At 41.1% G+C, this 15,062-nt stretch overlaps 1 protein-coding gene across 1 annotated transcript in view; it reads left to right on the forward strand.

Annotated features, from left to right (window-relative positions):
* Ttd14 (TRPL translocation defect 14) overlaps positions 1 to 1,855 on the forward strand; it is a 330,131-nt gene extending 328,276 nt beyond the window's left edge. The window contains exon 12 of the mRNA XM_045743040.2: positions 895 to 1,855. Coding sequence (XP_045598996.1) covers positions 895 to 1,220 — 326 coding nt within the window. The 3' untranslated portion in view covers positions 1,221 to 1,855. The remainder of the gene's footprint in view (positions 1 to 894) is intronic.
* The last annotated feature ends 13,207 nt before the right edge of the window (positions 1,856 to 15,062 follow it).

The raw sequence follows: 15,062 nt of genomic DNA on the forward strand, positions 1-15,062 counted from the left end.
ATTAACCCAGAACTCTACTGAATTCACTGAGAGTTTTGTAGGCCCCGAACTGGAACCCAACCTGGGTTTTATAGGTGACCTGCCCACACTTTGGCCTACGGTAATCGTGTTTACACTGGTGGGGCGTTTATACGCCCTACATCAAATTGCAGTGCTATCACAATGGCATGATATTAATATATCACACCATTGTGATTTCATTGTGATAGCATAGAAATGTGGGGGAAATTCCATGAAGTATAACTATTTGGCTGAGCAAATTAGAAAGAATATGTTATGCATTGGTATGTCTATTTTGGTTGCTCCGGAATGTTGGAAACACGGCAGCAGCAGCTGTGGTGGTGATAGATGTAAGAGTTGAATGTTAAGATCCAAGAATCAAGTTAGTGAATGTGGTGTTGAGATCCAGGAATGCTGTGATAAATACTAAATATAGCTGGAATTAATGATGGATGTATTTTGTGTAAATATCAAATAGAGAATAGATGGGAAATGCTAGAGTAACTGTTGAACTTCCCAGTATTCATTTAGTGCACGATAGATCAATTAAGAATTTATAAAGTACAGGTATTTTGTAAAGCTTTGTTCACCTGATACTCATTTATATAAAAATGTATTGGGATTGTTTACTATAATTAAAAGTTCTTTTGTGCAATATAATTAGCAACCTTTACTTGTTATATGTTTAATACTAATAATAGAAGGAATAGGAAGGGTAACAATTACATTTACCTACTGTTGGAATATTCTGTTTTGAGTAATTAGGATTGATAATTATATAACTATTAATGTAAAGTATTCATTGATGAATGATATGTGGAAGATTGGTTTTATGTAGTAAATGTATGCCATGGTCACATACAGTGTGTACTCACTGGTTATTAACACCAACAGCTGAAGCTGAGGAGGCAGCGTGTGGCTCTTGTCCCGGCTCCGGGCTCAACATGCACCTGCACCACCACAGTCCCCTCCTTGCTTCACCCAAACTGTCCTCTTCGCATCACGCTCATTTAGAGTCATTAGCTCCATATAACCCCATTCTTCCCACTCATTTTGAGGTAATGATCAAGAAATCCCTTCCGGCCACGTCCACAATACCATTCGCCAGCCTCAAGGACAGCGTCAGTATGGACACGAGAGGTATCGACATCCCGCCTCCTATCAGTGTAGTTAATGGACCAGTAAAAGTGACTAATGGCTTTTGCATCCCAGAACATTAAGGATGGTATACAGTGTGACCTGATTAGTATTATATGTGATGAATATTTCTGTGTCAAGGTCAACTATGAACAGTAAGATGTATTAAATATAGTATACAATAGATGAATTTCCTATCATTGGGATGATTTCAAGGTAATGGAAGATGAACTTAGACTGAGGATGTAAGGCGGCGTATTAATATCCAAGCAAAGCTCATTAAAGTATATATATTGTAGTTACTGTATACGCTGTATTAACTGTCGTGACAGACTTCATCCCTATACAGTACTTCCAAAAGCAGCTGAAGGTATGGAGTCCAACCCCATAACACATTACAGTGGACAAGGAGCAGGAGCTGTCAAGTAGAACAAACACAGCAGTCAAGGACTAGCATCAATCACTCGGTGATAAGCTTCTACAGAACTTGAGGCAGCTCGTCATTGAGTGGAATGTTACCATGTTCTTGGTAGGTGTATATATCACTTGTACTGTCTGTGCTTAAACATAAAGATTTTAGCAACAAAGCTATACTATAGCATGTCAAGGCTCCCTAGTGGATAGTTCACCAATTGTACTTAACTATTTTGGATTGAATGTCACCTTGAAGCATATATTTAAACATGAGAGATGTTAACAACAATAAACGTCAATATACTATATCTTTTAACCACCGTACTGGCTTACTTTCACAATGGTAAAAAATTTATGAAATAGAAGTGCACTTAAAATATTCACATTGTGGGAATTTAAAGGTCATATGCAATATAAAATTCAATATTTTTAAGTTGACACATAATACATATTTAGCTTTTTAACAGTGTTTAGCAGTTTTAAAAAGTGTTAAAAATAAAACAAGTTTTGAGTAGGGATACTTCCTTCACAAAAGTAGCTTTAAGTTTCCCATATCTATGAGATTGTGTTACACTGGACCAGGTTAGTGTTCATATATAATATACATAGATCAACTCAGTCACACTTCCATTTATTTGAACATGTATTTGGTGTTTTTTTTTTTTTTGCTTGGCCTTCCTCAGGCAAAGGTTCTCATCGCCGTCCCCGCCACGGCCGCTCTCGTATGCTCCCTTCCCATACTAATTCGTACCATGCTTTGTTTGATCCTGCTACGTGGACTAAGTACTTTCACCTCCAACCTTAAGATTCAACTCCTCCTGACGATTTTTCCCTTCATAGTCATCTTGTAGATTCTATAGATGCCTCTATTACCTTCAACCCCACCCGTCTTGGTACACGTGTCATTGCTGCTCCTTCTCAGGATGCAGCCACCCGCTTGGCCACCTTATCCTGCCTTGGCGAGATGCCAGTGTTAAATGTTAAATGCCAGTGTTGGCACTGTTCTCCTCCTGCACCATATTGCGACCGGTGTTAGGAATCTAAAAGACTGCCACGAGGATATCAAGCATATCCTCGAGGCCCAGGGTCATTCTGTCCTCCAGGTGGATACATTTATTCGGCCCCCTCGTGGTCATCGCCGTCTGCCCCTTTGGGTTGTGAAGATTACCTTTGATGGTAGGACCCTTCCAGCCTCTGTCATTCTTGCTGGTGCCAGGTGCTCTGTCCAGGAGTACATTCCTTCTCCTCGGCTCTGCAATAAGTGCTGGAGGTTTGGGCATGGTGCCCTCAAATGCTCTAGTCCTGTCTCTCTCTGTCCCATGTGTGGAGGCGAGGGTTACTCTAAGTTGGAGTGCACTTCTCCCCAGGCCCGTTGCCTCAATTGCGGTGAGGCCCACCCTACCTTCTCCCACACGTGTATACGTTACAAACTTCAGGCGGCCGTCCTCAGCTTGAAGCACCGGGACCGTTTGTCTTTTCCTGAGGCTTGGCGCCAAGTTCATTGTCTCCCCATTGGCAGTCTGGAGCCGGTCGGCCGAGCGGACAGCACACTGGACTTGTGATCCTGTGGTCCCGGGTTCGATCCCGGGCGCCGGCGAGAAACAATGGGCAGTTTCTTTCACCCTATGCCCCTGTTACCTAGCAGTAAAATAGGTACCTGGGTATTAGTCAGCTGTCATGGGCTGCTTCCTGGGGGTGGAGGCCTGGTCGAGGACCGAGCCGCGGGGACACTAAAAGCCCCGAAATCATCTCAAGATAACCTCAAGATAACCTCCCCTCTTTCGGTGGCGTCTCCTGTGCTCGCGTGGTGTGCTCTTCCTCTCCTCATCCTTCCCGCCTTCCTCAGTCTCACAACCGTTTCCAAGCCTTAGACCCGGACACGCCCACCACCACCTCCCCTGTTTCCCTCCGTTCTGTCCCGGAGGGTCCCCATCCTGTTTCTCTGTTTAGGGTTCACCTTATTTCTACCCAGTCTGTCATGTCTCCTGTGTCTTCTTTCTCCTCTCCCTCTGGTCCTCCTTCTCGTCATTCTCCTCCGTCTCTTGGCTCTCTACGCCGCCTGACTGTATGGGCCAATGTCCATCGCTCTCCTAGTGGTCGTGTTGTTCGCTCTCGCTCTTCTTCTCCTATTGAGACGCTGGAGTCTGTTGCCCAGTACATTGTTGTTGGGACACCTGTCTCTTTGAGTCAGAAGTGGAAACCTGGCTCCTCTCCTTCCTCCTTCCCAGTAGGTAAGAAGGCTTTGCTTTCTTCTTCGCCTCCTATCTCTGATTCTATCGTTCCTTGCCCCTCCCGCTTCGGTGGTGGAGCCCCGTTCCTACTGTTGGGTTTCTTTAGCACCCGGTTCCATCTCGGTTACTGCCCTTGCTGAGGTGCGCTCCCCTCTTTCTGCCCCTCCTCCTCCTCCTCTTCCTTCTCCACCTCCTCCTCCTCCTCCAGACCCTGCTCGTCCACCTCTGGTCTGTCCTCTTTCCCTCCTTCTTTACTCAGTTTACCCATGCCCCCTAACCCTGACTTCGCTGACCCTGATCCTGACCCTGTGCTTCTTTAACATGCTGTGTTCCTTTTTCACCTTTGTTTCTTCTTTGCTTTCTGTTGCTATCCTTTCTCTTTTTGCCGATGTCTATTCTTCAATGGAACATCCATGGATATTACGCCAATTTCCTTGACCTCCAACTTCTAATTTCACAGTTTTTGCCCCTTTGTGTCTGTCTCCAGGAGCCAATGCTTGGTGCTCATCCTGGTCGCTTCCATGGCTATTCTTTTCTCTCCCCCCCCTTCCCGAGCTGTTGCTGGGGCCTATAACTTCTGCTCGCTTGATTCGCTCAGATGTTCCCTTCGTCCCCTTACTTTTTTCCACGCCTCTCCACTGTTCTACTGCCCGTGTCTTTGTGCATAAATGATACACGGTTTGTTCCATTTATCTTCCCCCCACTGTCCCATTTTCTCTTCCCGATCTTAAACACCACCTTGACTCCTTGCAGGAGCCTGTGCTTCTGCTGGGTGATTTCAATTGTCGTCATGCCCTTTGGGGTGATGTGCTGACAAACACCCGGGGTCGCCTCCTTGATCCTTTCATCCTCTCTTCTTCTCTGTCCCTTCTTAATTCTGGTGAGCCCATTCATTTGGACTCTTGGACTCACTCCCTTTCCTGTCTCGATCTTTCTCTGTGCTCATCATCCCTTTCCTTAGATTTCGGGTAGCGGGTCCTTGATGACCTCCATGGCAGTGACCATTTTCCTATCCTTGTTACTTTTTTATCTTTTCACTCTCCTCTCTCCTTCCCTAGGTGGCCGTTTGGCGAGGCTGACTGGTGCCTATTTACTCTCCGTGCTACTATTTCCGACCTCTCCGTTCTGCCTCTCCCTCGCACCCTCCTTCTTTATCATAACACTGTCTTTGACGCTGCCCTCCGCTCTATTCCTCACTCTTCCTCTCGGGAACACAGAAGTGCGTTCCCTGGTGGAATGTAGACTGTGCTCGGGCTGTCCACTGTAAGCGTGCAGCCTAGAAGAGAGATTGCTGCTGGCAGACGGTTGAGTCTTTTGTTTTGTTTTGGAAGGCGAGTGCGGTGGCCTGTAGGACCATCCATGCGGTTAAATGTGCTTGCTGGATATCTTATGTCTCCACCGTTACGTCCGAAACTCCTCTACCACTGGTCTGGAAGCGTATCTGCAAGATTGCGGGTAAGTTCGTTCCTGATGTCTCGCTGGTCCTTCGCCTCCGTGGTGCTCTTGTGGCGGACCTATTGTAGGTCGCGACCGAACTGGGTTCCCACTTTTCATCTGTTAGTTCTGGTTCTCATCTTCCTAATCCTTCCTTCTTTCGTAAGCCAATTCTTGAATCTCGTCCTTTAAATTTCTGTACTCATCTTCGCCTTCCCTTTAATGATCCCTTCTCTCTCTCTGAGCTTGCTTCAGTCTGTCCTAGCTCTCAGCGGTTCTACGGCGTTGGGCTCCGATGGCATTCATTATGAAATGCTTCGCCATCTCCCTCCGTGCACATCTCAGTATTTACTGAGTTTGTACAATCGGGTCTGGGAGTCCTCGTCAGTTCCTGAAGACTGGCTCGATGCTGTTGTCCTCCCTGTTCAGAAACCAGGGTCTCTCAGTTCATCCCCAAGGACTTTATTTACGCCCTATTTCCCTCACGAGTTGTGTCTGCAACCTCTTTGAACGTATGGTTAACGTTAGTTTGATGTGGTTCTTAGAACACTATCACCACCTCTCTCCTTCTCACAACTCACAGCTTACAACACTACCTGGTGGTATCATATTCTGTCTCAACTTCATTCTTTTGGCCTTCATGGGAATCTCCCTCTCTTCCTCCAGAGTTTCCTCTCTCGTCGTTCCTTTCGTGTGCAACTTGGTACCACTCTCTCTGCCCCTTTTCGGCAGTATGAGGGTGTACCCCAGGGTAGTGTTCTGAGCACTACTCTTTTTCTAGTTGCCCTCAACGGTCTTCTTTCCTCTCTTCCTTCTGGCGTCTTCTCTGCTCTCTATTTTGACGATCTTACCCTTTGCTGTCCTGGTGATGATTCGCCTCTCCTTCAATGGCGGCTTCAACTTGCGATTGGTGCAGTGTCATCCTGGGCCACCGATCATGGCTTCAAGTTCTCTGCGTCTAAGACTTGTGCTATGACTTTTACTCGGAAGCATGTCGTTCTTCGTCCCTCTTTGTTGCTTTATGGTCATCCCCTTGTGTACAGGGATTCCGCTAAGCTTCTGGGGTTAATCTTTGACACTCGTTTTTCTTGGTCAGCCCATATCTCTTACCTCCTGGTTGAATGCTCTAAGGCCCTTAACCTACTTAAGGTTTTGTCCCATACTCCTTGGGGAGCGGATAGGCGCATGCTCCTCTATTTGCACTCCTCTCTCGTCCTGTCTAAACTCGATTATGGTTGCCCTGCATACTCTTCTGCTTCTCCTTCTACCCTTCGCTGTCTTGATGCTTTGCACCATACTGGGTTGCGTCTCAGCTCTGGTACCTTTCGTTCGACTCCCGCCCTCAGTTTGTATGTTGATGCTGGCTTCCTCTCTCTCCAGGACTGCCGTGTTCGCTACTGTCTTCTCTATCTTGTGCGGTCCTTACAACATCCTTCCTCTCGCCTCTGTCGTGCTTTAAGTTTTATCCCCTCCTGTGGTTCCTGTTCCTCTTCATCGCCTCCCTCTTTCTGTCCGGTTATCTTGCTTACAGGATTCTCTTTCGGTTCATATTTCTAATGTTTCTCCTCGTATTGTTCCTTCCTTGCCTCCGTGGAGAGTCCCCCTTCCAAAGTTTTATACGTCCTTGACTTGCATCACTAAAGCTTTTACCTCTCCTACGGTTCTGAAACGCCTTTTCCTTGAGCACTTTACTTCGCACTCCCACTCTATTTCCATCTTCACCGATGGGTCTAAGTCTGTGGACGGTGTGGGCTACTCTGTTGTTTTTCCTGATCGCACTTATATGTGTCGCCTCCCTTCGGAGGCTAACGTCTTCACAGCAGAACTTTATGCTATTCTCTATGCTCTCTGTCTCTTGCTTTCTCATTGTCATTCCTCCTTTGTGGTTGTAGTTGACTCTCGTAGTGCCCTCATGGCTCTAGGGGTCCTTTAATCCTGTCCATCTGGTGGGTATCAAGATTCAAAATTGGCTGTTTCTTATTTCTAGTAAATTTAAATCAGTAGAGTTTTGCTAGGTTCCCAGCCATATTGGTGTTTCTTTAAATGAGCGTGCAGATGCTGCCGCTAGGGAAGCTATCCGTTCTTGTCCCATCTCCCGTAAAGGTATTCCTTATTCCGACTTTTATCCTGTTATTCATTCCTCCATCCTTGCCTGTTGGCAGGGTTGTTGGTCCTCTGTAGTTAGTAACAAGCGGCATACTCTCAAACGTAGTGTGTCCCCGTGGTTTTCCTCCTACCACCGTAACCGGCAGTGGGAAACTGCTTTGGCAAGGCTGCTGATTGGCCATACTCGCTTAACCCGTGATCACTTAATGGAGCGCCGCCCTGCTCCTTATTGTCCAAATTGCGTTGTCCCTCTTACAGTTGTGCATATCCTTATGAATGTCCTGACTTCCAGGACGAGCGTTTGTCTTGCTTTCCGACCGTCCCTCGCGGTCACTTGTCCATCGATAGAATTCTTGGTGAATCGGATACTTTTGATATCGTTCGCCTTATGCGTTTCTGTTCTCGTATTGGCATTCTTGGTGATATTTAGCGCCCTCTGATTATTTTGCACTTTGGTGGTGCTACATAGCCTTCCTGGTTTGGTGCCTTTTTTTTATAATTACCTTCCTCAGGCAAAGACACCAACCCAGCTGTGGTTTTGTTGTGTTCACAGACACCAAAAGTTAACTGAACATCCTGCCATTGTTTCAACTCTAAATACAGGGAATGTCATTAAAGGTTCCTACTAGCAGCAAACATTTTGTGATTACTTTTAAGCAGAAAGCAGAGTTAATTAACCCTTGAAATGTGGATTACAGTTTAAGATGTTCAATCTATGAGGTGCATAACATCTTAAGATGTTTTAGGTACTTTACAACATGTGAAACTGCCACTGGTACACGGTTCCTGGTCAGCACTTGAGGCTGGTAAACAACTACTCCCTTTAAAAGTGACACAATTTTTGGAGACAATTTTCTTATGCACAGAAAAATGCTTATGATTTTTAATAATACCTGTACAGAAAGAAAGAAAAAACCTTGTTGTGAATACCATTTTTCTGTGGACATACAGATAATGCCTGATGTAATCTATGCTATGAAGGGTTAAGAACAGTGGAGAGTGATGTTCCATGAAGTCTCAGGTGCACAAAATACAAAGTTAGCATTATTAAGTTATTTTATTTATATTTATGCTCGGTGTTGCTCAATTTTTTTTTTTTGTCTCATAATGGCATCCTTAGTGACATTTAGCACCTTTTAAAGATCCTGCGACACAGACATTGTCTTCCCGGCCTGCTGGCTTCTTTTGAAAATTATATTTGTTTATGCTAAACCAAATATGTTTGCCTGTTTTGCTCAGAGTAGAAGTGATAAAGTCAGTGCAACCCTATAGTGCTTGGCAAGCATTAATTATGTTGAAGGTTGTAATTTACCTATTCAGTGTACTGTAGTACCTTAGTTTGTAAACAAACACGCTGATGCTATTTTGATAATAAGTCCCTTTACGATTGTTTTATGCACGTTCCATTTCATGAGAAAAAATTTACAAATTGTCCTCTGCAATTTAGGCAAGGTAACATTTCAAGGCTTTTCTCTGTACACCCCATTTAGATGCAGTAACATTTTGAGGCATCATCTGTGCTTCCTATTCAGGACGAAGTCACCTGTATCATATCCTTTACATACATTATTGTTGATAAAATTGAGTAAATATACATAAATAATACTGTACTTCTGTACAAACACCAATGGTATATAGCAAGAGATGTTTATATACAAAATGACGGCAGTCATGTCTGTTGATAAAATGTTTATCAAGATATTAATGAAAATATATAGGTAGTCAGATATAAAGTGCTATAATCAAGATTATGGTCAATATTGTGCCTTCTTTACTTCACTGCTATTGGGCAATGTTCCTGTAATAACATGCAGTACCTGGTCCTCGAATGATGGACCAGATGGACCAGACCAGACCACCAACACAACCCCTGGCCACTGCACACACTTATCAAGTATATGGCTTCATCATTTATAACCCATAATGCACCATTCTTGGTGTCTACCCCAGTGTTAGTCTACAGTCAAGGAACCATATATTTGCTTGAAAAGAAGAGTGAACAAATTAAATGAAGCTGACCCCTTAAATTACATCAACAAAAAATTCTTATAATTTTTACAAGTAGTATGTACTGATTTATGGAAAATTGAACATTGTGATTTTGACTCTCTTGTTTCCTTTAGATATGTTTCAATATTTTATTGAAATACATTTGAAGAATTATGTCAGTTTTGTGGTTTTGCTCTATCCACTGGTGAGGTGCTACCGGTTCTATTAAGCACTGGAGATTGATGATTTGATCTTAGGTGAGGCCATCCTCTGCATCAAACCAGCAAAAAAATGCATTTTAATGTTTAGTTTTAAATCAATTTTTTTCTGAAACAAAAAAAAATCATAAAAGGTTTTGTTTATATAATTTTTTTTTAAGTAATTGCATATGACCTTTAAATACATAAGGTGGTTTATACATATGTATATGTATTGGGGTGGGGGGTGTTCTTTCATGTATGGCTTGTCTAAAACCTTGTGTATTGTTTATTAATTCATTTATTTTCAACTTAAAAACCTGATGGTGTACTGAATTCTTCTACTGTAATATGAAATGAATTGTTCCAATTTGTTTATCCTCTTGAGCATTTTACAATGTGAAACACCTTGGGCAGGTACACGAGAACTACCCACCAAGAAGTCACAGAAGCTAGCAGAAAGTTATGTTCATGGGACTGGAGACTAGAGTTAATCCTCAATTTGTTATTTGAACTTAATAGTTCCCATTGTCAGGGACAGGAAGCATGTAAGGCTTATCAAAATGATTGACCTTTCCCAGAATGCAACCTACAACAGTTGCCTAAATCCCAAGTACCTATTTCCTGCAAGGTGAATAAACTTATTGGAGGTAAAGAAAAGTACAGTGTACTCTTTGTCTCTGGCCGAGAATCTAATCCAGGAGCATAATAGCCGAGACTCAACTGTGCAACCCACGATGCCAGAGGTCACCCTATCACGTCAAAAATAAATGACAAACGGCTAGCTGCTTATAAAGAAAAAAGTAAAATAAAGAGAAATCTGGAAAAATTGAGGGATTGAGCATGAGCACACTAGCTCTGTTGATAATAATGTAAAGGCATTTTCATCAAACTAGGATTTTGTGTCCCAGACATCTCAGTTGGGTATTGAAACCTAAACCTTTGGATGAAAACCTGTTCTAAAACATTTATAAATACTGGTATCTGTTGAGGCTATGAGATACTCTGACTTTGACCTTATATGTCAACCATGAATCCGACTGAAGGAAGATCTTTCTTCCTTTAAGAGGATGGTCCACTGCGACTTCATAAAGCCTGATAGAGCTCTTTTTGTAAACTTGACATTTAATTCGGTTTTGCCTGTTTTGTGAACAAAATTGGCTTTGAAACCAAAGAATAGGTCAAGACCTCTTTTTCAGGTGGATCATGCCAACATGTCCCCACAACCTCTGGCCAGCCAGTATTAATGTGCTCCAGTAACTCAAAGCCATCCACCACTTACAGCTGACCTTCCCTTAAACCAGCACAATTCTTGACTCCCCATGGCATATTAATTCAGGTAAATTATTGGTACTGACCAGATAATTTGTTGTTAATTTTGAGAGTAAACAAAGGTTCATTATAGTTTTACCACTTGAGTTAGACTAATGGGCATTGTATATATTATAACATTTTGCATTACAAAGACCTCAAGAGAAAAAATGAATTGAAAATGGAAGCATATACTATAACTTTCCTAATATTATTTATTGTTTACAAAGATAACTTAAAATAAAATCATAATTTTACATATCTATGTAAGTATTTACATAGGAGAGGGGGAATGAAATTGAGTGAGAGATATAGATTAATTTATGTCAAGGAATAAAAGAGAGGTGTGTGTGTGTGTGTGTTTCTGTTATTGCCAAAATGTATTGGTGGTGGTTGAGTCATCTTCTGGGTTCTCCTTCTTGATCATTAATGATTGTGAGGTGCATCCCAGACCCCATGGGTCTTACATTTCAACTTGTAATTACTGTACCCAAGTGTTAGCTAAGTGACACTGTGTGTGTCACTAAGTGTCACACTATGGAGTGTGGTGCCACTTCTACTTTCCCAGAGTATGCCACTCCTACATGACTTGTATTGAAGGTCATTCTTGTATCAGGCTAGCTCATTGATGTGTTCAGCTTCCACTTGTGTCCCCTCAGCCTTCTTTCACACTAATCAAACAACTTGTTCCTGTCCAGTGTGTTGGTTTACGTATTCCGTATTATATCTTGTTTGTGTGTGCATGAGTGTGACCTGGCTTGCAACACACAGATTACAATGGTTGGATATCAGATGTTAAAGGTATGCAAGACAAAATGTAATGAGTTTTTTTGGGGGGGATCATTTGGGGCTGATGAAGTAAATTCTGTAGAAAATTTCAATCCTTGTTGTGATTCAATAACATAATGTTATACACGTAAGACAGTGTATATATGTGTGTTTATTTTGATTGATTGTATTTTGTATCACTTAATACACAGAGTTGATCTCTGTAACACATTTTAATTTTTTTATTTACCGATGTCATGTTGGAATACAAAAGACACTCCATTAATGCAAGCTTAAGACACAGAAGTTTACTGCCTTTCATTAATTTATATTTTTTCCATAAAGTTTAATGGGAAGCTCCCTCAGTAGCTTCCTATAGTTAAGGGGCCGGGAAATGAAAATGAATGAAAATTTTCAACCTTATTTAAACGCTTTAAATTTTTTTGTACATAATCTACTAGGCACATGCTTCAACTTTGTCTAAATAATCACCAACCTAACTTGAAAAACAGGAAAATTAAAAATAATTATAATACTGAAAATCTCAGATTTTCAAATGAGCATAAAAAATAGAAAATATCACATTGTTCATTTGGCGTTATGAGAAGAGTTCTTAGAAAAGCATATGATCTTCATTTTTATTTAATATTATTATAAGATTCAGTATAGTTTACTGTAAAAAAAATTGTCAATATGGCGTTTGAAATACTCACTAAATTTAGACCAAAACATTTATAACTCCCAACGTTTAAAGTTTATGAAAAAACAATCAAATAGGATTGAAGAACACAGCTGTGCCCACTATTTCCCCCCCCCCCCCACAAAAAAAAAATTTATGTACATCGGTGAAAGTAACAGATATTAACATTGGGCAATGTATTTATATAATATATAACAAAATAGAGCATAATAGCATACTTACTCATAATTATTTGTGTTATTATGTATTACTCAGCAATGCCATAAAGGCACCAATTGCATACCCACTTTGTGGAGACTTACTATTTTTCTTTGAGTGTCGGACAGGTGCTTGCATCTCTTTATTACTGCATTATCCTTTATTTCCAGTTAATAGGAGCTGTTCTCCTTATCAACAAAACTTTTTTTTTTTTCAAACACTCTAGAATCCATTTATTAGGAAATTTTTACGGTGCTGAAGCCAAGAAGTTGGAGATTTGTTTAACATTTTTAAGTAATTTTCTCAAAATTTGAATATTTTTTATTTCCCCGGCCCCTTAAGTGCTTGTCCAGCCACGTCTTGGGGAGATGCAGCAGACCTCTTGAGACCCACCCTTGCCTCCTGGCAGTCAGGACAAGAATCTACGTCTCTGTATGAGGTGACATGAGCTTGCAGATCAGAGAGAACCCCAAAACTGTGAAAAAAAATACTAAAAATCTTGAGCCTTTTGCATCAAAAGGCACTTGTTGCAAGTGCAACCAAACAATCGAAAAGCTTTGAAAAAATTAGGTATCCAGAGATAACGAGGCAGACAATTGTTGCTGGTGGGTAAACATCCTAATAATGATGCACATGGCTGCCATCAGTTGGCAGCCTCAGGTAACCTGGCAACCCAGGTCACCTGAGGCTCTACTCATACTTTACCCCTCACTCACGAGTTGCCTTAACCATCCTTCCTCATCTCACAGGGAAGAAGGGAACAGAGAATGTACAGGCAGCTACTGAGGCTTGTCAAAAAGAGGATGTTTCATACACTCAGTTTGATTTTTGGGAGAGCCCCTTCAGCTTCTAGTGGCATATTTTCTCAACTTTGGGTCGAGCACTTTGCTTTGTAGAGTGAGCCAGATTATGGTTCTGGCTTCTGGTAGGCAAAGCAGTCTCTTGGAGATGTGTTACAACTTCCTAAGGCTTGGCTACAGTCTAAGGTTTTAGGCTGGTTGCCACAGGGAGCAACTGAAAGACCACCAGAAATAGGCGTTTCATTTTTGTTTGTATTTCATTAGCCGATGCTGATAAATTAGCTAAATGATGCAAACATTATGAATTGGGTCTTAGAACACAGTTTACTGTGCTGCCTTTTCATTGGATGCTTCTGGCAATGTGGATATTAAACCCCCAAGTGTTGCACAGTATTTCAAATAAAATACCCAAAGCCCTCCTCCCTCAACACCCCATTAATTTCATCAACTAATAACACTCACATTACAGCCTACTTGGTTAAATTTGACAAAGTTAATATGTCACCTTTAAATCATCTTTTTCTCTACAACCAAGTACAGTACAGTATTAGATTGCTAAACTGCCAAAGCTGCTCAGACATGGCAGGAAAAACACCTAAGGATTGTCAACATAAACGATCTGTGTGCATACACAAAATGTGGTATTTGCTGCATAAAATGCTACCTATTCTGCACAGTGTGCTAAGTCATGGGTTAAGACAAATGCAAATTATTTGTAATAAACCTGATGTGAATGTTATTGCAAGTGGTGTAAGACATCAGTGCTCTACATAATATTCACGAGTTATGCCATCTGAGGAGCATTTGTTAATACTATTACTATAATTGTGTATAATTCCAAGAGGTGATATTTTGCACCATTTTACAATGAGCTTTGTTGTAAAGTTGAGTATGGTGCTATTAAGCACTGTATATACATGACCATATAACACACTATCACATATCCTGTGTGGAGAAAGAATTTGTGCTCAATATAAAGGCATTAAAGATGATTAGTCAATTACCTGTGTTACCAGTTACAAAACTTTAGGAAGGTAAACCAATTTGAGAATAATTGTGCAAATGGTGAGAACATTCATGTGTAGCGTGCAGGACTCTCAACACAAGGAGTTATAGCCACTCATATTTGTGCAATATTATAATTTTTGTCAATGCTTGCTACATTCTACAAAAAGTGTATATGGTGAAGATACATATTTTTTGTGTTGTAAAAGACAACTATTAATTTTAAAGCATTAAGAAATGACTAACTTTTCCATTGTTTGAGATATATTTATCTATTTATTGTCACTAGTATGTCTACTGAATATAATGCATATTTATGTTGAATCTCCAATTGGTTTTTACTGAATTATATTTATTTGAAGTTGTGTAGTCAGGTACAGTTTGGTTTCTCACCTCATGAGTAACATAGTCAGATTCTGTAGAGCTTAATATCATTTACTTGTGACTGTACAGTGTATAGGGTAATTGCCTTTAATTCTCCTATTGGTTGTTGTGGTTTTGGCTTCAGTTTGTACAGCTGCCAATAAGCTAATGGAGCAAATTCGGTAACTTGCTGCAATCAAGGCCAAGTATTTAATTTATATTACATTACAACTGTTGGTATTATTTCTTGTGCATTGTTCCATGGCTAAAAATAAAATATACACAATTATACTATATTTACCGTGTTTCTCATGTACAGAACCCATTTCTCAAAATAATTTGATCAGTGTTTTTATGCCCTACCCCAAATGGAAGTTGGTATCCAGTATTCAGGTATGTGTACATTTTT

The sequence above is a fragment of the Procambarus clarkii genome, chromosome 31 (genome assembly GCF_040958095.1).
Source record: "Procambarus clarkii isolate CNS0578487 chromosome 31, FALCON_Pclarkii_2.0, whole genome shotgun sequence".
NCBI lineage: Eukaryota > Metazoa > Arthropoda > Malacostraca > Decapoda > Cambaridae > Procambarus > Procambarus clarkii.